General features: G+C 35.1%; 1 protein-coding gene across 14 annotated transcripts in view; it reads left to right on the forward strand.

The window, feature by feature from the left end:
* Nucleotides 1–27,097, forward strand: part of LOC6052441 (cell wall protein DAN4) — a 55,148-nt gene that overhangs the window by 19,972 nt on the left and 8,079 nt on the right. For 13 of the 14 annotated variants that reach the window (XM_038253186.1, XM_038253184.1, XM_038253191.1 and 10 more), the window contains exon 3: nucleotides 16,593–16,810. In XM_038253186.1, the coding sequence (XP_038109114.1) occupies nucleotides 16,675–16,810 (136 nt within the window). In that variant the 5' untranslated portion in view covers nucleotides 16,593–16,674. The remainder of the gene's footprint in view (nucleotides 1–16,592; nucleotides 16,811–27,097) is intronic. The other variant, XM_038253190.1, reaches the window with a different exon arrangement.

Consider the following 27,097-nt stretch of genomic DNA (forward strand, 5'->3'; position numbering starts at 1 on the left):
CTGTGATGCACTAGAAGACGAATGACTCTCTTTAATCGTGATATCTCCATGGTATTTGCGTTTGTGACTCAAACGTTACGTAGAATGGAACGCAAGAAATTGAATCTAAACGATGGAATTTATCTGTAAATGTAAAACGAACCTTCAAAAATTAAAAGCTGAATTTGAATATTGTAAATAATCAACAAAAACTTAAACTCATGAAAAACGTGAGATATGACGTTTCACCCGCCAAGTACCAATGCGGAAATGCCCATCACCGTTCGTTCAATTCACGCCGCACCGCCAATTACTGTGTGCTCACAATTCCTAATGCATGTCCGCGAGATCTGCCGAATCCATCCACGATCCATCAGCCAGCAGCACCTGATCGGTTGCAAGGTCAATGCTATTCAAACCCGTCGTCGTCTCTCTCTCTCTCTCTGCAACCGTCTCGAGCACTATGAAAATGCTAATAACCCTTTACAGCAAACCCCTTACCGTACCTTACACCTGTGATACCTTCAGCCAACCGCCGAAGAGACGAAACGCACATGTCTTTTAAATCGACGCGACTCCACGACGTCTCCCGGAGTTGGGCAAATGAACTCCGCGTCACGTACGCAGCCCAACCGCCTGAACTTCACCGGACGAGTTCATTTCACATGCCCCTCACATGACTCGTCCAAAGTAGAAACTCGACTCGACTCGACTTTTCCTGCCAGGTTTGAATTGGAAATTAGACGCGTGCGGACGCCTATCCGGCTTTTTCGTCACCTGAACCACCTGACTTTGGCGAAAAAAATAAATAAAAAAGGTTCCCTAAACTTTCATTCAGCAGTTTCATTCATTAACGAGTGTGAGTGTGCGCCACACTTCATTCATAATTAAACAGTCGGGGCTGGTCGGAGGGGTTTCGAAACCCCCGGTAGCAGTGACGACAGCGAACCACGCTCACGTACTCATCGATTGGAAGCAAAGGCCGGCCGGGTTGACCACACCGCTGACCGGCAGGCAGGGGTGAGGACATTAAAAGCGGGAAAAAGAAATTGAAATATGCCTGTTTTGGGGGCTGATTAGCTGAAAGAAAAGTTTTGACTAATTAATGGCTTAATGCCGCGAATGCAAATTTGACCAATTGGGCATTGAGGATGCAGAGCAGAGAGTGATGGTTTTGAATCACTTAATTAAATCTAATTAAGACATGATTTATAGTAAATTGTATTGTTGAGCTTTTTCAAAAACGTGCAACGTATCAAACTTCTTGATTTGGAATCGAAAGTGTTTTGAAAACATAATTTTGTCTTCTGAGCCGATTTTCAGGTTCTTCGGTGGCCACATCCCACTATGGGGTTTCAGGCGGCCATAAATCGAAAAATCGACATACTCTAATTATTTTTTGGTATTTTTTTTCGAAAATAAACATTCTAACTAAGAAAAATCCGGAGTTTGAAAGTTGTAGGTTCAAAATTCACTGAATTGCAGACCTTCAAAGGCGAAAATGGTAAGAAAAAACATGTTTTTTGACAAAAAATGATTATTTTTCATAGTTGTACTGTGTAGCTGTTTATGTATTTTTTCCTGCATCATTATATATATTCAGAAAGGTGATTGATTCAACTTTTCAATAATATTTTACAAAACACACTTTTACAGGCTAAAAAAATAATAAAAATCAAAAAAGATGGATTTTTATTCAAAATTTAGTTTTTCTCAACTTTGTTAATGGAGTACTTTTTTTGTGTGCATTTGTGCGATCTGAAAATTTTGCAGCTTAAAATTTGAACCATGTCCTAACTTGTCTCCAAATTTCAAAGTGCACTTTTTGAGTTATGCCATTTTGAACATTTTGATTCATGCAAGGAAATTAATGATTTCGCGTATACGCTTGGTTAAAATCACATTATTTACCTGCGGAGGCAGAAATGACGTACCTGCTATGTATGTTTTGAAATTGATTTGATATTCATGACTTTGTTGGTACTTAGGTACGTTTAATAAAATTAGAAATTCCTATTCTAAGTATTTTACAGAAACGATTCGTCGAATATTCGTATCAGTTCGTTGTTGTGTTCTTTTGAAAGTATGGATAATAATACCGTAGTGTCCCTGTACGATATAACGAAGCACTATTCTGAAAACGTGAGAACTGCTTTCGAGTATATTTGTAAGAATTACAACATTGCAGAACCATCACATGATCAACTCAGGGAAAAACCACAGAGGAAAAACTACGCACGTTGTTCTGTAGCTTCAAAACGAGGTATACAAAAGCCCATAGAAGTAGTTCATATTTTAAGTAATCTAACGACAATCGGTTACATAGTGATTTTGATTTAGAAGAATTTATCGTGGAAAACGTAAATTTTGCAAGTGGATCAACCAAAAACGTGGACGAGAATCCATACAATGTTTCATAAAATAAACCGTCTAAAATTCTAAAACACCGCAAAAATCAAATTTTAATTGGAGGGGGAGGGGGGGGGGGGGGTTTCTTGAAAGAGAGGTGGATTTTAACTCAAGAAAAAGGGGAGGGAGATTGAACGTAAATCAGAAACTTTAACATAGCATAAACCGCCATTCCGTGCATCAAATAGACAAAGCAAGAATATTAAAATTCACCACTTTAATGCATTTGGCCTCAAATATATGAAAAAAACGAAAATTAAACTTTTTTTTGGAAAAATATCAAATTTCATTTGTTTTCATTATACTAAATACAAACAACACAAAAAAGTCACAAAAAAGCAAAAAAAATATTTTTGGCCGCTCGCTTATATGGAAATACCCCATAGTGCATCCGGAATCAATTTTTCTCAAACACGTTAAACTTCTTATGCGACATATCAAAATTCATGGTTTTAAAAGTGGAGTTTTGCTGAAGTTTTTGTGTTTGTTTTGAGCTAGTCCCAGGTCCAATCAGATCCATTATTGAAATTATTTGTCAATGAAAAATATAAAATTGTAGACCACGAATGGTTTCTGCCATCGATGGCTCTGGACGTCGCCACAGGATTGCGCAAACCGTGGAACCGATCCTGCCTATAACAGTTTATTCCTAGATTAAATTTTCAAAAGGTCCTATCTCAATAGGAAACTCATAGGTTGTTTTGAAAATTTAGTCTAGATTTCAGAATCGCTCCTCTTTTAAAACAATGAAGTTTGATATGTCACAAAACATGGTAGAGGCGTTTTAAAAAAAATGGATTCCGGATGTGGCCGCCGTTGAACCTACATTCAAAATCAAAATCAAGAAGCCGCGATACATTGATATGATTTTTTTTTTAGTTTTTGCAACTGGTAAGGTTTGTCTAAAGATCAATATTTTTAAAACATGATCTATTGGTTGGCCACACAAGGTCCATGCACGATTTTCGGAAAAAGTTTTTTCAATAGTGTTTAAGGGGTTACATACATGTAAGTAGGCAAAAATGTCAGAAGTTGGTTTGAGCACAAACTTATTTTTTTAGACCTGTTTTCAGAGCACTTTAATACATTTTTATGTACAAAACAAATTTTAAGATATTTAGTTGTATCATTGCCGAGATATAGCTAGTAAGGCCGTTGCAAACATTTTTTGAAGTTTATGTACCACGACTCTGATCAAAGTCGAGGGGGGGGGAAGGAAACAAATATAAAAAAGCTGAATTGCAAAAATTGAAATTACAGGCCACGGTGTCAACATTTGAATGAAAAAAGTGTTTTAAAATGCATTATACACCTGTCCACACGAAAAAAAATCAATTCTCCATAAAGTACGTCACGCTAAAATCAGCCAAAATTTACCCCCCCCCCCCCTTTGTCATCCCCCCTTAGAGCGTGACATACTTTATGGATGACGCCTTATTACATTTTTATTTGAAAGGTATAATTTCAGAAGATATTACAAGAATCAAGCTTTGTTTTACTTAAAATAAAATGAAGAATTTTTTTATCTTTCAAATCACCTTTTAAAAACATTTCAGATTTTTCTCTGAGTACTGTTTAATTTTAACGACATTTGATTATTTGGGTTGATGATTCTCGTAAAAGTAAAAAAATACCACCATTTTTGTTTTCTGTTCTAATTTTGAATAAAAATTTAGATTTTATTATTTTTGTCTATTGATTTTAAATTTAATTTGTGAAAAGAGCGATGAAAACCTTACAAATATTTTGAATGGACTAAATGTCGCAGAAAATTCAAACTATTTTACTCATTTTGGCTGGACAAGATTGTTAAATTTTGCTTTGATATGAAATGCAATAAAATGTAAACTGATAAAACAGAAGCAAATCAGGAAAAACTTTTTAGCTTTATTAGTCGAATATTCAAAAAGCAGTTCAATAAATGAGAATACGCATGCCCAACATCTTGTTTCAAAATATAAAAAGAGCCCATCAACCAGGTGGAAACTTTTTTGAAAATTGAGAGATTTTTTTGTGTCACGTTCAAATTAAGTGAAGATTTTTTGTTTAAGTTTATTTGTATGCTTCATTACATATGAAGCATAAAACGTAGTTTCGGTGATTTTAAAATAAGATTTTCAGAATTATTTTAACATTTTTCACATTCCGCGAAATTTGCGTGAAATTTTGTGTTTTGAAATTGAGGTCCCCGTGAAATTTGCTATTTTCGAGCGTGAAAAATCACTAAGCCTACTTGTAACTGCCTTGACCAAATTGGCTCAAAATTTTGGTGAAGACTCGTTAAACCGGTCCCGTGTGCATGACGAAGCTCGATTTTCAAAAAGCTTATTTTGAAATAGTTAAAAAATATTTTTTATGTTTTTCATATAAAAAAATCTCCAGTTTTAGATTTTTGTATTTTTTGAAAACGCAAAATTTAAAAATCGGGCTTCGTCATGCTTATAAGTGGATTTAATAAATTTATGTAAAATGGAATTTTGTGATTTTCTACATGTATTGAACCCCTTAATAAAATAGTTGCTTTGAAAATTCTTATTTTGAATTCCGGGGTGACTTAAAATCAGATTTAAAGTTTTAAATTTTTATTTTTACGTTTTATTTTCTATCACTAGGTTACTGCTACAGCTTTTAGGAAAAAAATAGTTGACAAAGTTTATATACTTTTTGATTGAAAAACCATTTTAATTTTAAGTAAATTATATGAATAATCAGAATTTTGCCCAAAATTCTTTAAAAAAACTAGTTTTGTTCACAAAATTTTTAATTTATATTGCATTTCAAACTGAATTTGAAGCCAAAATTAAAAGTTTTTACATTTTATATGAAATTTATTCCTCTGAAAATTCCTATAAATTTGGAGATTTTCTTAAATTTTGTTTCAAAATCACATACAATTTATTATTTACAAACTATTTTTATCTGCTCCTATTGAAAAATTGTCCAAAGAATCCGAGAATGCTTTCCGTTTATCGATTCGAACTCATTTTCAATAAGAAAATCATGACACATTGAGAATATTATTAAAATGCTATTCATCAACATTTTCTTGATTAAAGTTAACTAACTTTTTGAATCTTAAAAAAAAAAATGAAAACTTCTTCATAAAGTTTGCTTAAAGAACATTGAACACTTCTCTAACAAGGCCACAAGGTAATTTATTCTCGCATTTAACGCAATTCCCTTCCCTTAGTGACGTGATTGAAGCAAGGGCGTCTAAACGAAATGCGATGCACATGCGATGATTCAATATGAAAAAATCAATGCTCCCGCTGCGTTACAATGTGATAAATATTCGTGCGGTGGAGTCGGAATTGAAGTTGGGGCCGAAGTGTCTTTTTTGAAGAACTGGAGTTGGAGTCAGAAAATTCTGAAAAGCTGGAGTTGGAATTGCTGAAGCTTCAGAAGGTTAAGTCGAAGTCGGGGTTACTAATTTTCAAAAACTTTTTAGTTGTTGTTGGAGTCGAGCTCTCGAGACCGTCGAAGACGGTCATTATTTTGTAAGTTGTGTCCTTACACTCTTTGTTGGAAAGGTCAAATTAAGCGACTTCATAAACTACAATTAATTGAAAATCGTTACGGACTTTGATCTTCATAATCCGTAGTTTATGGCTGACCCCGTAGAACAGTTTCGCCAACCGGGACCCAAAATGCATTCACCGCCGATTTTGCACCATGATTAACCCAGTTTTCCCCCCAGGTGTGTGTGCGATAACCGGCTAGATTTTCCTTTTCGTTGCACACTTTGGTCGGTCGAATGTGCATCGCACCACAAAAACCCCAAATGCTGCTGCTGGTCTTCGTCATCGCCGCTGCTGAGGAGGCCGAAATAAAAGTCGAACACCTGACCGCGCAGCGCACACTTTTCGGGGTTGCCTCCAAGTCCGCGGCCGAATGTCCGTGGACTGTGATGCACATGAATTATGCATTGGATGCGCATGACGGACCAGGAAGCCATATCAGAAGAAAAATAAAAACAAAAAAAATCGAGAATTGAAACGGTAACCTCGGAACGCCAGGAGTGCACCGTTGGTATCGAATTTACCTCTAGAGGCCTCCGTTAGAGTTTAAAGGACAATTGAAGTGCAAGAACTAATGACAATACATGTGTGCAGACTTAGATAAAAAGCAAAATCTAAAATTGGATTCTTTTAACAGTCGGCAATACCAAATAGCTCAATAAATCACATATCAATCGATTAATCTTTAAAATCAATTAAACCAACTCAACTGGTGACCACGTGTGCTGGTGACCCACCCACGTCATTGGTGACGTGTGACGGCCAAGGAAAGGGGTGGAGGGCCTCATTATTGATTCAACTGATGGAATTCCCTTTGGCCCGCGGACACATATCCTCCCACATCCCAATGGTCAGCTGAGCAAAGGCGGTTGGCAACAAGTGGTCAGTTTGTACAATTGTCGGCGTGCTAACGACAGTTCAATAACTTTCCTTCTTTTAATTGAGCTTTTCCGGTTGGGACATTGTGTTCTTCGTGTTTTCAAAATTAATTTGAGAAAAAAATTGATGGCATTTAGACTGCTTTTCTCAAACTACTTATTGGTATACTTAACCGTTAAATCATTCCCCTACGTAACCGGCAGCTTCACCAACTATTTAGTACTTACAGAAGACATTGTTGCCCAACCAGATGACGCACCGTGTCCATTGGAAATTTTCACTGTTTATATGCAACCCGGTTTACGCTTATTAGTGCAAAATAAATCACACTGTAATAAATTAAAAAGTGTGCCTCCACGCCCACACACTGAAAACTTGGGCAAGATTCCTACAAAAATTTCGCAGACGTTTCGCGCACAAGAAGCACTTTTGATCAAAGGTGGCACACACAGTCGACACTCGACGAGGTTTTGCCGGTGGAAATGCCACATACTCCGTACTGCTTCGATAACAATGAATAATTTATCATTGCACTTTAGTGTTGTGTTGTGTTTGTTGTTGGCTGACATGCATGCATGCTTGCTTGCTTGCCTTCTTGTTTGTTTGATGGCGCTCTTGCGCTTGTGTTTCTCCAACTGACCCGGCCTAAACTGGATGGTTGAGCTTGTTTCGTTGCAAAACGATAAATTGTTGAAATAAGCATAAACGTCCTTAGCTAATATTATTTTTGAAACGTATTAAAGCTCCTCTATACATAACTGAACGCATTGATATCTCAAACCAGTCTCACTAATCACATTCGCCGGAATGAGGGGAGAGAAATAATCAAACCAAAATTTCGCACCCTCATCCCTTCCCTAGAGCGTCCACGTGGTTTATGGATGACCCTAAACTTTAAAAATCGATTTTCTCAAAAAGTACTAAATGGTCGTTGTCACAAGCGACGATTTGCTTAACATTTTTGTCATGTAGTACTTCGATGATGTACTACATATTTCTGCGTGTAATCTTACATGAAATTTCATGAAATAATGGAAAATTTAATTTACAGGTGTTTCACACATAGCTGAATAATAAGAATAAATTTAGAAAATTCGTCAATTTTCATAATGTTTACTTCTTTGCAAAGCATAAAATGTACAATTTAGGAAGACAAACAAAATTTGCAGAATGGTTTTCAGCAAGGGGTTTCCAGCATCGTGTCAGACTGGTCACTAATCCGGAATTACTTGGAATTTGAGCAAGTAATTCTGTATTTCCGGATTTACTGAGTAATTCCAGAGTTATCCTGGTAATTCTTAATAATCCCAGTAATCCTGGTAATTCCATCATTCTTTTTTTGTGAAAACATACTTCGGAAAATAAAAAAATAATAGAAAAAACGGTTGAAAAATAATTTCGATAAACCTTTTATGATTCTATTGAATGCCTAATAATATTCATGTAAGAAACCAGCTAGTACGGGATCATTCGGATTTTGAGTAAGTAATTCAGTTATTCCAGAATTACTTCGCAATTCTGCAGTAATTCCTGTAATTCTGGAATTACCTAGTAATTCCGTAGTAATTCGTGTAATTCCATAGTTATACAGTAATTCGTGCATTTCCCATCAATTCAACACAGAAAAAAAGTTGAATTTTGGAATGTTGAAAATTTGGTTGGTTGAATATTCCCTCCTTTATGAGCAATATTACATTAAAAATGTGTAAAAATGTGAACCTGTCGAATATTCATCAAAAACTGATGAAAATTCATTATTTTCTGAGGTAAAATTAATCATTTTATGACACAAGATCTGTCACCATTTCCTGATGAATATTCCCATTTTTTTTTCTGTGAAGTAACTACTAGTAATTCTTTAAAGGTAAATCGGCAGAATGCATTTTGCTTTTCCTTGATGCCTTTTATGGTTGTAAGAAGTACAGAGCGGATTCGGATGTTTTCTAATTCAAATGTATTCAGATGAAAAAGCACTCAAACGTCAAAATAAATTGACAAATGTCAAAATCAGTTGTCAAACTGATGTTGATATTTACCCCCTTATTCAATGGTTTCTAAGTTCAATTTTCCCGGGTTTTGAGTTTCCCGGAAAACGGAAAAAAAATATGTTTTATTCCCGGGAATTTTTTGAAAACGTCATAAAATCTATGTTATCTTTCTATTTGTTATATTTTTTAAGCTTTAAAATCATATTATTAGCTCAATATTATTAATACCAATCTTAACAAGGATAGCACTTTTAGATAGTTTTAAAGCCAAAATCGCCAAAGTTCTAATTCAAATTAAATAAGTATCTTATTTTTTTTATTTATTTAGATATGACATGACTAAAACAGCTTAAAAAAATTGGTTTAAGATGGCTAAACAACAGAACAGCTAAACGCCCATTTAAAATGTTAGTCTTGATTTAAAATTTTTGAAAATATTTTTTTCGAAAAGATCGGAAAATTTCCCGAATGTTTCATGTTTTAACATTGTAAATCGGACCATTACAAAAAAAAATCAAATCAAATTATTCGCTCTACAGCATTGCCTTGGCGTTCCCGATTACGGGATTCCTACTCGAAACTTGATGTCCGAAGGCTTGATTGTTGAGGCAATTGCAAACCTCTTTTTTTACACCTAAGCTTCCATCCACCCCGGGATTCGAACTGACGACCTTTGGATTGTAAGTCCAACTGCCTACCAGCGACTCCACCGAGGCAGGACCCAGGGAGACGACTCCTACACCTGGACTGAGCTATCGACCTAACCTCTGGTTAGACCGGGGCCAACATTTACTTCCCCATCCGACGGAAGGCGTGATCAGACAAATCTCGTCTCAAAATTTGCCACCGGGACCTTCTGGGATCGAACCCAGGCCGACTGGGTGAGAGGCAATCACGCTTACCTCTACACCACGGTCCCGGCTATTACACTATGGGGTATTTCCATATAAGGGTCATTCCATCTCAACTGTGCACGAAAAAGTGCGAATTTGAAAATTACCCTCTCCGATCCTGCTCAAATTTGGCAGAGCTGTTGATACTATCAAAACATGCAAGAATCCGGAATTTCATCCAAATCGGACCACCCCCTCCATTTTTGTACCTCCCCAAAAAATCGACTTTTTGGCGATTTTTGACCAAACCTCCTAGTTTCAAACGACAATAACTCAGGAACCACAAATCTTAGAGGGTAGGTCTTAGACTCAATTTTGAAGGAAATTGGACGTAGAATCCATTTCCGTTATCAAAATTTTGATTAATTTATTTTTTCTACCTGTTTTGCGCAATTGAAAACTTTAAACGGCCGTATCTCAAAACACCCCAACTTATTTTTTTTATTTGACCTCACCATAGTGTTCCCCGGCCAATTTTACATAAGAATCACTTATCGACAAAAATGAATATGTTTCGTTCCAGAGATATCGAATTTTAAAGTTTTGTGTTTTCGAGATTACCTACATCAGCTTCATTCGCCACATCTGCTAGAAGCACACAGGCGGGCTGATCAATAACTGCTACCTGGTGTTCTGGGAGATGATTAATTTAATTTATATTTTTATAATTTTACGCAAATAGTTATTCATATAGCTAGCCGAGCTCCTGTGGTCTAATGGTTACAGGTTTCGCTTTATGAGCGGAAGGTCGTGGTTTCAAACCCACATGGCTCGGCACATCCTTTCCCCTGTACTCTTCACATGTATAAGGACCAACTGTTCTCTGTATAATTGCCCTGCAGAGCTCCACGGCCCGATCGCAAAAATTGCTTTGAAGGGACGAGTTTTTCAGAAATCAGAATTTAAGGGCTAGCTGGGTATAAGTAAACGTAAAATGTGCACTTCGGTTCTAGCGATACATTTGGACAGTACAGAGTGGGAAAAGGCAGAGCCAAAGAGGATTGAAAAAACATTCAAACCTCTTCGGCGGCGAAGTTACGGCAGTGGATCGCTCGACACACTCGCTCAACAATAGCGTGTGTGCGTGTCTCATCTGCCTAATAACAGAAGAAGCCTTTGTGATTCTATAAATAGAATTGCAAGTCCGCAATAGATCTAATTCCTGGTCGCAGTGGATAGTGGCATCGAACAAAAAAAAAATTCATATAGCTAATACCTACCTAGAAATTCTAGTATGTTTGGCAGGTTAAGTCCTCGCTCCTAGTTTCGTCCAATTTACTCATTTGCACTATTTAAACAACAAATTTTGCAAAACTTTTGATAGAAACTTGCTTGTTCACTTATTATTGAGCTATTTATCACTCGATTGAATGCCAAAGCGCTGATATGGCAACAGTAGAGGTACGCTGGAATTAGATGCTGTTCCCCTCTTGATCAATCTATTTTTGTGAAAGGAATATTTATTGGGTAATTTTACGTGTTGTTTTTGTTTTAGAGTACCTCCGAGGCCATGACTAGGGCCTTTATCATGGGCGGTAGCAAAATAGTGCCATTCAGCAAAAACCCCAAAACCTGCTTTATTATTATTATTATTATTATTATTATAGTTTATTAGTTTTATTAGTGACACTTTACCATAATTTGGAAAATCCGATTTATGATTTAAAAGATTGATCATATTAAATCAATTTTTATATTGTGAGCCAGCTCCATTTAATTAAAAGAATCCAAGAAAAAATACTGTTGTTCGGACGGTGTCGAAATCATCGCAACTAAATTTGGGGAATTAGCCGCTTTGCAGCAGATCAAACTTTGTGATTTTCTTACATTTTTCAGTTTTATACTTTCCATAAATCCTTTTCCTGCTCCTTGTGATCGTCCTTCACTAGAGTACAACGTATACACAAATTTTATAAATTTTAGTTCATATTTTTTACTCAGTAATGTATCGTGCACTTATTGTTCAGTGTTACTAACAAGATTAATTGCATTTTCCTGCTCGCTCCGTCGGAATCCAATTCTGCCCTTTACTGTGCGCGTTATTGCTCTGTCCTAGGGGTTAGCACAGAAATTCACTTCATTCATTTTTTTTGAGCACATTCGTGATTCAACTCCAGTTTCCTACAGTGTTATACAGTCAATTTTTGTCCAATTTGATAAAGATTATTTATGATGAAATATTATTTCAATAAATGGCCAGGTAGCAGTTATTGATCAGCCCGCCTGTGTGCTTCTAGCAGATGCGGCGAATGAAGCTGATGTAGGTAATCTCGAAAACACAAAACTTTAAAATTCGATATCTCTGGAACGAAACATATTCATTTTTGTCGATAAGTGATTCTTATGTAAAATTGGCCGGGGAACACGATGGTGAGGTCAAATAAAAAAAATAAGTTGGGGTGTTTTGAGATACGACCGTTTAAAGTTTTCAATTGCGCAATACAGGTAGAAAAAATAAATTAATCAAAATTTTGATCACGGAAATGGATTCTACGTCCAATTTCCTTCAAAATTGAGTCTAAGACCGACCCTCTAAGATTTGTGATTCCTGAGTTATCGCCGTTTGAAGATAGGGGTTTTGCTCAAAAATCGCCTAAAAGTCGATTTTTTGGGGAGGTACAAAAATGGAGGGGGTGGTCCGATTTGGATGAAATTCGGGATTCTTGCATGTTTTGATAGTATCCACAGCCCTGCCAAATTTGAGCAGGATCGGAGAGGGTAATTTTCAAATGCTGTTCCGCTTCAGATGGAATGACCCATAAGCGAGCGGCCAAAAATTATTTTTTTGCTTTTTTGTGACTTTTTTGTGTTGTTTGTACTTAGTATAATGAAAATAAGTGAAATTTGATATTTTTCCAAAAAAAAGTTTAATTTTCGATTTTTTTCATATATATATTTGAGGCCACATGCATTAAAGTGGTGAATTTTAATATTCTTGCTCTGTCTATTTGATGCACGGAATGGCGGTTTATGCTATGTTAAAGTTTCTGATTTACGTTCAATCTCCCTCCCCTTTTTCTTGAGTTAAAATCCACCTCTCTTTGAAGACACCCCCTCCTCCAATTAAAATTTGATTTTTGCGGTGTTTTAGAATTTTTGACGGTTTATTTTATGAAACATTGTATGGATTCTCGTCCACGTTTTTGGTTGTGGTTTTTCCCTGAGTTGATCATGTGATGGTTCTGCAATGTTGTAATTCTTACAAATATACTCGAAAGCAGTTCTCACGTTTTCAGAATAGTGCTTCGTTATATCGTACAGGGACACTACGGTATTATTATCCATACTTTCAAAAGAACACAACAACGAACTGATACGAATATTCGACGAATCGTTTCTGTAAAATACTTAGAATAGGAATTTCTAATTTTATTAAACGTACCTAAGTACCAACAAAGTCATGAATATCAAATCAATTTCAAAACATACATAGCAGGTACGTCATTTCTGCCTCCGCAGGTAAATAATGTGATTTTAACCAAGCGTATACGCGAAATCATTAATTTCCTTGCATGAATCAAAATGTTCAAAATGGCATAACTCAAAAGTGCACATAAGTGCACTTTGAAATTTGGAGACAAGTTAGGACATGGTTCAAATTTTAAGCTGCAAAATTTTCAGATCGCACAAATGCACACAAAAAAGTACTCCATTAACAAAGTTGAAAAAAACTAAATTTTGAATAAAAATCCATCTTTTTTTATTTTTATGTTTTTTTTAGCCTGTAAAAGTATGTTTTGTAAAATATTATTGAAAAGTTGAATCAATTACCTTTCTGAATATATATAATGATGCAGGAAAAAATACATAAACAGCTACACAGTACAACTATGAAAAATAATCATTTTTTGTCAAAAAACATGTTTTTTCTTACCATTTTCGCCTTTGAAGGTCTGCAATTCAGTGAATTTTGAACCTACAACTTTCAAACTCCGGATTTTTCTTAGTTAGAATGTTTATTTTCGAAAAAAAATACCAAAAAATTAATTAGAGTATGTCAGTTTTTCGATTTATGGCCGCCTGAAACCCCATAGTGCATTAGTTGCTGAGATATCGACATTAGAAAATGGTGGGTTGTTTGGGTGAGACTTAGAAAACATCAATTGTCCTGTTTTGAATCCTTTGCATGGCAATATCTCAGCAACTATGGGTCGTATCAGCAAAGTTCAATAAAGCAAAATATAGAGAATTTTCTCAGCTTTTCAAAGGTTTTTTTTTTCAAAGGTGAGCAAACATGGGTACTAATTTTAAAAAATGAAAAACTGCGACTATTTTTAAAAAAGTTACCTAAAAATGGCTAAAACTTGAAAACGGTGCACTTTATCAAATATTCACTAAAGTACTTTTTGATTGCAAATTCGATTTTACATCGAAAAATGAAGTTGAAAAAATTTTGCGACCAATATTTCGATTTTTTGAAAAAATCTGTATTGATTAAAAACATCATAACTCGGTCAAAGATTTTTTGCCCATTCTCGAAATTTCTGAAAAGTTTCTCTAAGACATATCAAAAAATAAAAAAAAAATAAAAATAGTGTTCTTTTGCAAATCAAGTTTTAGTGACAAAAAGTTAAATAAAAAATCACCAAAATTCTGAATAACTTTAATTATATTTTAGACAAGTCCTGTAAGATATCTTTTATTATAGAACAGCTATCAAGTGAATAATGAAAACTGTTGTATAATAAACAATTAAAAAAAAACAAATATGTAAAAGCCATTTTGACAAGCAAAACAGTGACTTATTTAACTTCGAGAAACCACTCTCCATTGTACTCAACTATCCACAAACCGATTACCGCGTCATAATGTGCCCAACCGTAGAATCCGTTGCTTACCGCAGTCCCCAAAAAACGTCATAACTCGTTGGCACCCTGCCAAATGGCGCTCTCACTGTTTGTCACTATAGAGAGAGTGTCATAATATTTATTTATTTTCCACCACCCTGTTCCCTGACCCCGCTTCCCAAGAGTGTCACTAATTGTGATATAATGGCATCGCGACGCGACTACGCAGTGCCAGGGAAAACACATAATAAACCATTTTGCGTTAATTTCACCGGCGGGAGATTCCCGCTGATGTTCATTCTCTGATGTAGAGAGATGCAGATATTGGAGGTTTTGTCATTTCATTTGGCACGCTGTCAGATTGTTATGACAAAAAAAAAACAATTTGTAGAAAAATAAAATCTTCTAGAAGTACCTAAAACATTCCCAAATTGAAGAGTTAAAAATTCAAGAAAAAATATCATGATTTTACAATAAAAGAATAACTTTACTCTGATTTTGCCATATTTTCAACTGTGCACTCATTACTACCATTTATAGTACATAACACTGACTGACTGGATGCCACCAGACTCTGATCGGCAGGCTAGACGGCGGCGTCGCGATAGGGGTTGTGATAATTGGCGGAATTCCGTGACAGAATCTTCCCAAGGGTGAACACGAGGCTCGCAGTGTGCTGAGATGCTGAACTGCAGATGAATGGGTTGTTTGTTGTGGAAAATTTTCCTACTATGAGTTGTAGGGAAAAGCTGTGCTCAAGTTGATTTTAAAATAGATTTTTAATGCTAACAGAAGCTACACATCAGTAAATTTATAATGAGAATTTAACACTACCTGATTTCCTTATTTTTTTAATACTGTTTATTGAAGCGTTGAGTAATCAGAAATCAGCATTACTGTTTGTTTTTGTATTTAATTTGCATTTAACTTTGTAGGAGTCTTTCTAATGACAAAAGATGTTACTTTGCGTCATTCGTTTGTCCATTGAAGTTTCCATACAAATTTGACAGTTGTCCATAATTAATTCCGATCAATTTGGTGTATGAACAATTCGGGAAAAAGTACACAAAGTTTCTTTATTTCACTTTTTAACACAAACATTTTAAGCTCAAAAACACTATACGAAAAAAATAATTTTTGAATAGTTTTAGTTGACCCAATCACCGTCGAATTAGAATGCGGGATTTCAAATGTCAAAAACTTCTCCCCCCTCACTTCGTCTCACCATCCAGCTACAGCTTTGTCGACAAACAAATGGAGCACGTGGTCGCAAGATGGCGGCATTAAGGGTGATCATTTGGTTAGAAATTAAACTTTTTTTTAAAGAAAAAATACACTTTTTCAACTTAATACAAAATTTGCAGGAATGTTCGAACAATTATTTCTGTTGTTGGAGAAGTGATTGAAGGTATAAAATTTCAGCCATAATTTTTCATTTAATTGAACTTTTTACACCAATTGGGTACCCCTAGGACGATCACGATCACGACCACGATCGTTTCCAACGAACGCAAGAAGTTGTTAGAAAATCAAGTTATCAGCAAAGCAATAATTTTCAGCAGTGTTCCCAAATGTTTTGAAAAATCTCTTGATTTGGAACAATTTAAATGACGGGCGAAAAAAATCCTAAAATAAATTTTGAAAAAGTACACCATTTTCGACATGAATCAACCTAAAGTTTGAGTTATTCTGGCAACCCTAACTTACAACATATAAAAAAAATAATAGATAAAACTGCTTCATTCAGCCCAAATAACAACAATAAAGAAAAAATGTCGAATTCAGCATTGTCCAATGATTTACTCATATAAGTAATGTTAACAAAAAATATTGCAAATCATATTAACGAATAACACAACTCAAGTTCACAACCATCAATACAATGCGATGACATTACCGATCGTTCAGGTCGTTTACTGCCGTTTGCAAACCTGTACTGTCAATCACCACTCACACCCGATGCCGTTATAATATAATTGGACCCACCGTCATCACCGTTGACGGCCACTCAACGACTTTTACACGCTCTGTAATCAATATTTATTGTATTCTGATCGCTTCCACACCAAACCCCCACAACAAAAACAACAACAACAACTAATAACCTTTTGTTTTGTTTCTGCTCATTCTCAATTGCAGCAGCCGGCTCATTAGCCGCCTCCCACAACAGGTTCTCCAGCCAGGATCAGGTTGAGCCATACTGAACGCCCCCGGAGAGGAGATGAGGAGTCTGGATAAGCGCCGGAGGCCGACACCGGGAATAACGACGACGACAACGAAATGCTGCTCCTTCTACTCCTCGGCCCTGCTCGGGCTGGTGCTCCTCCTCTGCACATCGATGTCAGTAGTACAAACAGGTAATTATCCGCACGCATAACTGGTCATCGATTCGATTGGGAGTCAGTGATGAGCAGCACGCGAGCAGCAGCTCCGTTCTAGTGAGCAAGATTGAGAGCTACTTCGCGAGCACCCGCTCAAAGAGCGATTGCGCTCACGAGAACTCTAGCCTCACAACACTGGCGATGAGCGATGACAATCTCATGAGAAAAATTTGTCATCACTGGGCCTCTAAATTGACCGCCAATCAATGGCGCCAAATCCCGTGGGATGCAACGGCCTCATCAGAGATTGAGCTCAAACCTGCTGACCGACCTGCTCGGGGTCGTAAAGTAGATTGATTGACTCACTCCGGGTGAGGAGGAACGCGCGGAATGTTGCTGGCGAAGAGAGCCGGCAGCTACTAACTGTATGCAAATTTTAATGGTGGGATTAGCGATATGTTATTTACTACCCTCCCCCCGCTCCACCACCAAGCTTTCTAACCGACTGACTGACTGGGCAGATTTTCCGTTAATCCGGCCGGCTAGTACTAATTTATACGACTACGATGCGTGCCCGACAACGACCGTGCTCATCCAGTCGGAACGGTGGTCACCGCGACGCGGGTCGACCCCCGGCGAAAAAAAAACAAATGATAGCATGCTGGGCTTTAATGCTTATATACGGCGATTGGCTTATCGGATGCATCGCGTCGAAGGGAATTATAAAGTCATTTGCAAGTCAATCGGGCTCGAAAGCAATCAATGGAGGGAGGTTCGAATTCTGCTGCACGAGGTGATTTGTGTTGGTGGTTTTAAGTCCCAGACATAACAAGTGTGTGAGTCACTTCGGTTTTTGCTAGATGACCCACATTTTAGTATCGTTTGAGAGAGTCGCTTTGAATCTCACCTGGAAAAAGTTGAATTATTGTTTTTTTTTTATTTTTACGCAGTTGAAAAGCAATCGTAAAAATTAATTAATTGCGAAGAAAAGCCAAAACTAAAATTCAATTTATTTTCAACATTATTGAACGAAAAACTATCTAGATTTTTTTTCAGCGAAAATTAAGCGATCTCAAACAAAAGATAGATTTCAACAATTGATCAAAGATTAGCGGAGAATGCTTTTTTAGAGAAATATTTTGAAAGCTTTGTTTATTGCAAGGTTTTTTGTTATTCCAAACAGCTGTTTCCCATTATTTGTTTGAGAATGAGTCCTACTAAATTGATTGTATTCTTTAAAAAAACTTAGTATAGCTTAGAAGAATTATGCGCATTTTATTGGATATGTATATTGTTTTTTATCATTGAAAAAATATCAATTCTATTAATTCAATTACAGTTTTTTTAAATTTAAATACAGAGATTTCATGCAAAATCAGGCAATTTAAAAAAAATATATATATTTTTATTTTGCCAGAACTTTGCTGGAGAGCTTTTCTATTTCGAAGACAGCTAGTAAAAAAAAGTAAACCTTTCCCTGTTCCTGAGGGGAACACCCGTGAAGAGTATCGGGGCCGAAATTTACAAAGCGAGTTCAGTGACAGTTTATTAATCAACTTAATGTTAACATGTTAAGGTTAATGTTAACATTCCATAGGTTGTCTTCCAAAGGTGTCGTGATAAGGTCCAGCTTGTGACGATACACTACCTTCCCTTTACTAAGCAATCGAATCCAGAAGGGAAAAGATCGCCAGTTGTGTTGGTCGGAGCCGGGATTTGAACCCCGATCTACCGCTTACGAGGCGGAAGCGTTACCACTGGGCTACTTGGCTCGGTCAAGACAGCTAGGTACCTTCGAAAATGTTTTTCTTATCGATTTGTTCGTTTTAAAAAATAGTAATTAAACTATTTTCACGGTGCTCAAAATACCGTTATTATGAAAAAAAAAATGCACTCCGAGATTTTGGGGTCGATTCCTTACACCATAGCGTATCTCTGTGCAAAAAATAAAAACATTCGCTGATGTAGTTTTCGAGATACAGCCCTTTTAAGATGTTACATCCGATTTTTAATAAGAAAACCAAAACAATCACTACAATTTCAGCACTTTAAAGAATATGCATTTCGAGATAAAGGTGTTTTTTGTTTCATATGACTGTCAAGTATCTCTGGGCCAAGTTTCAGAAGGTTTGCTGATGTATTATCTCGAAATGCATATTCTTTAAAGTGCTGAAATTGTATTGATTTTATGGATTTTCTTTGAAAAAATCGGAAATAACATTTTAAAATGGCTGTATCTCGAGAACTACATCAGCAAACCTTCTGAAACTTGGCCCAGAGATACTAGACAGTCATATGAAGCAAAAAACACCTTTATATCGAAATGCATATTCTTTAAAGTGCTGAAATTGTATTGATTGTTTTGGTTTTCTTATTAAAAATCGGATGTAACATCTCAAAAGGGCTGTATCTCGAAAACTACATCAGCGAATGTTTTTATTTTTTGCACAGAGATGCGCTATGGTGTAAGGCAGCGATTCTCAACCTTCTTCTAGGCCGGTACCCCCTCCCATGTAAATCAAGTAGGCCCGGTACCCCCGTTGAGAATCGCTGGTGTAAGGAATCGATAGTCCCCAAATTCTCGGAGTGCATATTTTTTCATAAAAGCGGTATTTTGAGCACCGTGATTTTTCCATGAGTCGAGCAAAAAAAACAAAGTTTGAGCCACAGAAAAGCATGGACAAACAAATTTCACGGAAAGATTTTGAAAAATCATGGTTCAAAAGATATGTTAAAAATGCGCCTCATAATTTTCAAAACAATAATTCAGCAAATATTTACAATTTTCTAGATAGAGCCGTTTAAGGGTTAGTTTCTGATTTTTATTAAATAATAAATTTTCAAAGTTTCAACACCAAGCCTAACATTTCAAAAGGATAATACAACATATTTTCAAAACTGAACATATATGGACACCATTTAAAAATAAAATACCTGGAATGCAACGTTAATGTTTGTAACTAGAAACGATATGTTTTATATTAAGTTTTGATTTTAAAAAAGACTTTGAAAAAAGGAGTGTAATTTAAATATTTCCTCAAATCTTATTTTTTATAAAATTCATATTACAGTGAAACAATTTTGACCATTCCTCTCGTGTTTAACAATTTCTTTCTGAATTGTCCTCATCATCAGCTGCATCTTTTCTGAAGACAAAATATCTTTCAAAAAATCCTTTTCTAAGATTATGATTTTATCAAACAAAGTAAAAACGATTTCCAATTTCGGTGGAGGATGACTAAAAAGCGTGTGTGTGTGTTTTTTTTTAATTAGGTATTTTGCTTTGCTGTTTTTTTTTTCAATGAATTTTGAATTATACAGTTTTTTACATTTTCAATTTTAAGCTAGCACTCTATTGCAAAAATATTTTTTTAAATACCTGAATTTTTTTTTACGTGTACATAGGATAGGATTATACATAATAAACGAAATTCAACTCAAATTGGTTTTATTTGTGAATAATCATGTTACAATAAATCCACCTTGATGCACGTCAGAACATTAGAATTTGTTTAATCGTGATTTATTTTTTTAATCTTCTAATCAGATTTCTTCCATTAACATTTAGGCCGTTGCAAATATTTCTTTAAATTTATGTCCCTAGGCTCTGACCAAAGTCGAGGGTGGGTGGGGAAATAAACAAAAAAAATATTATGAAAACAATCCTCGGATTCAAAATTTGGATGAAAAAAGTGTTTTAAAATACATTTTACTCACGTTCAGTTGCTTTCCAATCATTAGTTTCGATGTATTGTAGCTTATGAGACCTCTTCAAAAAAAAAACTGTAAATTTGTATTTCATGAAAATTTAAAATGTTTTCAAAGGAGTTCAACCATGCTTAATATAAACGCAGGAAAATGCATTTGAACTGGTTTTCAGTTGATCAAACATTAATTTTCATTAAAATTTTGAAGTTTTCCGAAAAAATGTTTTTGCCCTTGCCTTATCATACAAAATTTTATTGATTGTTAAACCAAAACCTGTGAAATTTCAGCTCAAATTTTATTTTGAAGTAATGGTTAAGTTTAACTGTTGACTATAAAAAGTATTTGAAGTTGTTTTTTACAAAAATCGCATAAGTTTTTTTTATATTGCGATTTAGAAGCTGTAGGAAAGCCAGGTTTATCAAAATTGCATTACCTACTATTGCATTAGATTTGATTTCCTGAAAAAAATAAAAAAAACATGAAAAAATTATAATTTTCAAAGTTTTTTTTTTATTTTGGGTTATTTTAATAAGACCGTTGCAAATTTTTCTTAAAGTTTTCGACATGAAAATCATTAAATTTAAAAAAAGAGAATACCAGATTTTTTCAGAAAATGTTGCTCAAATTCCATGATTTTAATTTATAATTGTTAATTTAAAAATAAAAAAAGTTGACTGATTTTTACAGCATTTTCAAATCAAAACTACTTGAAAGAGATGCAACGGTATTCGTTCAGAAACTCCAGTTCCAACTTTCAGATCGTTGAAACCCCTTGAAGCAATTAAGGTAAACCAATATATTTCCATTTTATGATCACTCAACCCGCAGTGACTAATGCTACACAAAACGAGCATGCAAAAGGTGAAATATTTTTATTTCTTATTAATATTTGCACACCGTTTTTCGCATGAACTCGTCAACAAAGTCATCGTAATACGTTTTATCGATCCCCCTCCCCTTCTCACCTGGTTTTCAGTTGGATGACTTGGCTTGTGGAAATCCTGCTCTTACCGATGGGGCTAACCCACAGAGAGTGTGGTGCGTCAAAATACCGAAGCAGTGGACGACCTTGGATGTGGGATTGGCCGCCCGACACATCGCAAGTGTGCACACCATTTTGATGTTTTTATTTTCGTTTCCCGTTTCTTATGCAAATTTCCTCGGAAAGTGCACACAGACTCTTGGGGGGCTCAAGTTCTTGGTTTGAGTGAGGTTACTCTAGTTTGAATTTTGGTAAAATTTATTTTAAAATAATATCAAAAGTGTTTTTTATAAGTTTCTTCAATTTTTTCATAATTTTATTCCAATTATTGTAATAAAAAAAAACTTAACTAGAAAATTTAAAAAACAATCCAACAAAGGTCACCTCACCCTACCCCTGAACGTGCAAATATTTCCTTATCTTGGCCGGCACATCGAAGCCTGGGTGCTCTCTTATGGACGGTGCCAATGAAAAAGTGTGGACTTTGGTGGATCGAAACAGTTGCGCAAATGGTTTCGGTAAAGGGGTTTTTTATTGTTATTGTGCACGGCTTATGGTGACCTACGACAAGAACGCCCCCTCACAGGACAAAAGTCTATTTCTGAGCTGGAAACTCGGGTGGGATGACATGTGCAAATGATTCCAATGTTGACATTGACGATTGTTTTGTTGTTTTCGAAAGAGCTTTCTCCACGACTGTTGTTATGCAAAATAGTTCTGGTAAAAATAGGAGATTATTCAAAAAGCCGTTAGAGCACAAATACATCTGGAGATCTTGTTTTTCTCAAACAAAAACTTGTAGCAAATAGACTCTTACGAATTAATATTTGCAATGCAATCCATCTCCATCTATGTCAACTAAATAGTACTACATTATCCACAAACGGGAAAACATTTTCCCATCAACTGTTCGTTCAAGTAACGTGAATCGTTAACTGCTTTGCAAATAGCCCCACTGACCTTGTTAGATTGTGGTTGGCCAGGGTGTTGAGCATGGCCTCTGTCCTGACTGGTCTGGAAATAGCCACTGCACTTGATGAAAGCCTGATTATGTTGCATGTTTACTGGACTATTTGTGTACACACACGTGGCGGTGAAGTTTAAGGTCACGCAGGTGGCTTTTTCTGATTATTTGAGTATAGGTCACGGAAGAAATCTTTCAGTTTTATGATATTAATAATGTCTAGCAAAACAATGATGCTAATATTCATCAGGAAATGGTGACAGATTTTGTGTCAAAAAATGATTAATTTTACCCCAGAAATTATGAATTTTCATCAGTTTTTAGTGAAAATTCATCAGGTTAACATGTTTACACATTGTTTATGTAATATTACTCAAAAAAAAAACCTACCAAATTTTCAACATTCCAAAATTCAACTTTTTCTGTGTAGAGGATGTTTACATCTGGCATGAAAGTGATACACTCTTTATATACATTGTTTGCTAGATTTTATTATGACTACAATTTGAAATGCATTTGCATCGCAAAATTTTTATTTAAAAAAAATATTGATTGACATTTAATAAAATTTCCATCAAAAGTTAACCCTCTACTGCCCAACTTATTTTTTCGATTTTTTTTTTATTTTTCCCGTGTTAAGGAGGCATTTATCATGATTGGTTTATGTTTGTTTTTGGTAGAATTTGGCCTATTCTACCACCTGCTATCATTACATTTTGCCTATCTAATTTTTTATGTTTTACAGTTACTTTTTCAATTTTTTGCTTGTTTTTCACATTTTATGGCACTATTATCATTTAAATTGTTTAAAAATTCGTAGAATCATTGTCTGGGATACTAGAAAAATTACTGCATACTTCTTATTACTTAAAATGTTATTAAAAAAACATAGCCAAAGTTGACTCTTAAAAAATTACATTTTTGAAAACATTGGCAAAAACACAACACAACATAAAACAAGTAAAACTTCCATCCCATATTTTTTTTTATAGATTTTCGCTACATCAAAGTTTTTTTTGATTGTTTTGTGTTTTACACTTAAAAATGCAAACATTATATTACAAATACAGTGAAATTTTGTACAAAATTTCGCGCAAAAATTGAAGCAAAAAGTGTTTCATATAAAAAATTAAATTTCAAGCCAGATTTTCGAAAATTCGAAATAAATAGTATCACAAAATGTTCTGCCAAAAAATTACATTACAGTTATGCTATAGGTACTAACAAAAAGTTTCCAAAATATCAAGAATTTATGAAAATGATTTATTTTCTTAAACTTTTACGTTCTCTAAATTCAAAATTGTAAAAAGATTACAAAGCTTCCATTTGATTTAAAATGCATAAATAAGCTTTTAACAATGTATCTTGAATAATTTACAATCGATTTCACAAAGTTTTTTTTTTAATAAAAATTAAATATTAATCAATAGATTTTTTTGACCCTTCATTTTTTGGAGAAATTTAGAAGAAGAAGAAGGAGAAGGACAAAAATTTTATGTAAAATTTGCAATGGCCTCACAAATAAGCTTCTGTAAAAAAAAACTAAATAATCAATGAATTCACGAGTGATTTTCGGTCCAAAAATGCAAAAAAAAAATCACTCAATGTATTCTTGATAGCTTTTAATTGTTAAACAATGATTTTTTTAATCTGAAAAAAAAAATTTACTCGCTGATTTCTTTTAACGGGTAGAGAAAATCTCGAAATAAAATTTTCATTGACAGATTAAATTAATTCCCCCATTCCAATCCATTTACATTCAACCCAGAATTGTTCTGTAAAAAATCATATTTCGGATATTGTGTGACACTTTCTGCTCATTTTATTTTAATGAAATAAAAAAAGGGTGTATGTGTTTTTTTTTTAAATTAATTGGTTTTAAATATTTTTCTGTTTTCATATAACAATGCAAACTGAACTATTATCAATAAGTTTTAAGAGTGTAGTGACAGAGAATATTTTAAGAGTGTAGTGACAGAGAATATGGAGCCAATAGTCGATTTTTATCATAAATTTCAGTGAAAAGGGGAGATAGTGAAGGTACAATGTTATTAAAACTTTCTTTCTATTAAATTGTTTTTTTTTTTGTGAGATTAAAACACAATTCAATCCTGAATTTTCAATCTAAAACGATACAACGATACAATTTTGGTTGAAAATTTTTGTTCACTTTTGTACAAACTTTTTTCCAATTGGAATACATTTTCTTTTGATTGTCGCTAATGTGCTAACACCTGTCGGAGCATGTGAAACCCCAGTGTGAAAAACATTTCCCATCTCACGTGTAGCTACAAACTGCAACCCGCCTGGGAGCGGAACTTCTATTGTGAACTTTCGTTGACCCGCAACTGTTGATGAGTAACTTCTGTGCTGAAAAGTGTAACACATCTTAACATGCCTACCCCCAACGGCATTAGAGGGAGGGAGAGTGAAGTCAAAAACAAAACAACCGCGTTGAAAAGCAGATCGCTAATCGCTTATTTAGCTTGTTTTGCATTAATTGGATAAGTTAATAAACATAAATGAGACGTTAGCGGGTAACTTTCCGATCAAAACAACTGATACTCGGTCGCGTGGCTTGCGTGCGTGCAAATTCGAGCGCAAAACAGATCCATCTTCGTCACGTGAACTTCGCGTTGGTATCAGGTAGTTCGTCCCCGAAGAACCATGTTAGTGCTCACACTGGTCGCTTGGAAGTGAACACTTTTGGAAGCACATTTCGATTGACGAACTGGGGGCACTCGAAAGAATGGAACTACGTCAAACCGAATTTTGGACGTGTGTCCAAATAATTAAGGCCATCCGCCGCCGCAGTCCGATCATGACGTTCTTCAAACGCTGAATGACAAGTGCAGCACGTGTGTGTGCGCGTCAACTGTTTTGATGATTCCTGGCCCGGCAAGGTCGCGCCGGCGAGAATTAATGCAGAGCATTTCTTCAAAACCGAATATCCAAGGAAAGTTACGCGAGAATATCCGCGTACGCGACCCACGCGGATATTCCAAGAATTTTTCGTCCAGTCACGACGGTGAACCTCGGGACGGCGCCACCGGCGAAGGTGACTTTGAGCTTGTGTTGCGGATGTTCAGTGTTTGAGGAGACTCACATGCGTACTGATCATGATCATCCGCAGCTGTACTGATTCAGCTGCGTAGGAATGTCCGATGGATGGCATTCGGTGGAAGGTTGGCTGTAAATCAGCGCGAGGAATCGATGATTGGGGTTGTCATACGCGACAATATGGCCCACAAATCAAAGCGGAGAATGATAGTCGAATGAACGCCCTTATTTAATTTTACATCTTTGAGAGATGAACAAGAAATACGAAAACAGCTGCTAAAAATTAGTGTTTTATTACTTACTTACTTACTTACTTACTTACTTACTTACTTACTTACTTACTTACTTACTTACTTACTTACTTACTTACTTACTTACTTACTTACTTACTTACTTACTTACTTACTTACTTACTTACTTACTTACTTACTTACTTACTTACTTACTTACTTACTTACTCACTTACTCACTACTTCACTTACACTTACTTACTTACTTACTTACTTACTTACTTACTTACTTACTTACTTACTTACTTACTTACTTACTTACTTACTTACTTACTTACTTACTTACTTACTTACTTACTTACTTACTTACTTACTTACTTACTTACTTACTTACTTACTTACTTACTTACTTACTTACTTACTTACTTACTTACTTACTTACTTACTTACTTACTTACTTACTTACTTACTTACTTACTTACTTACTTACTTACTTACTTACTAAAGATGCGATTTTGTGTCGTTGGTTCGGAAATCTGTATCCTTTGAATGATTTTTCTGATCAGTTAGATGTCCGCGGAAAAGTTGAAGGTACTTTTCGAAATAAAAAAAAAATCTGAAATGGACAATCATGGTTACTATTTAAAAACAAACGAAATACTTGAATTTTCAGTAAGAAATGAACTTTAACTGACTTCAAGATATCTTAAAAACGATGTACTTTATCAAAAAACCGCAGAGTTAATCCATTTTCGATTGCAAATTTGATTTTACATTAAAAACTGGAGTAAAAAAATCGAATGAAGCTTGTTTTTTCCCAAAAATTTTAATTTTTCATTTTTTTTTTTCAATTAACCACTACCCGGCGGGTTTTTTTTTTCACTACTCTTTTAAGGCTTAAAAGTTGCGGTTTTTGTCCTCTTAAAAACAATGTCAAAGTTTAAAAATGAAGATTTTTAGAATTTTTTTTTAAATGGTTTATTAAAAAATCGAGAAAAAAAATTCCTCGTCAAAACCTACAACTTAATCGAAGACACCAAACTGATCAGAAAATTCCTTCAAAAGATACAGATTTTGAAATATTTAAGATCAATTCCAGCTCAAATCAGGAATTTTTCTGGTACTTTAGTACCCGACCCTCTCCGATTTCAATGGCACGTCTTAGACTTATTATCCTACGCCTATATAAGCCATTTTTGTGAATATGGAGGCTATTGTACTCGAAAATAACATTTGAGAAGGACGCAAGTTATTTAAATATTTTTGTATTTTGAAATTTTAAAATAACTGTATCTCGAAGCCGTTGCATCGTAGCAAAAAGTGGTCTAAGACAAACTTGTAGGAAATTGGACGGGCGTTTTGAAAAAATACACTGAAAG

The sequence above is a fragment of the Culex quinquefasciatus genome, chromosome 2 (assembly GCF_015732765.1).
Source record: "Culex quinquefasciatus strain JHB chromosome 2, VPISU_Cqui_1.0_pri_paternal, whole genome shotgun sequence".
Classification (NCBI taxonomy): Eukaryota; Metazoa; Arthropoda; class Insecta; order Diptera; family Culicidae; genus Culex; species Culex quinquefasciatus.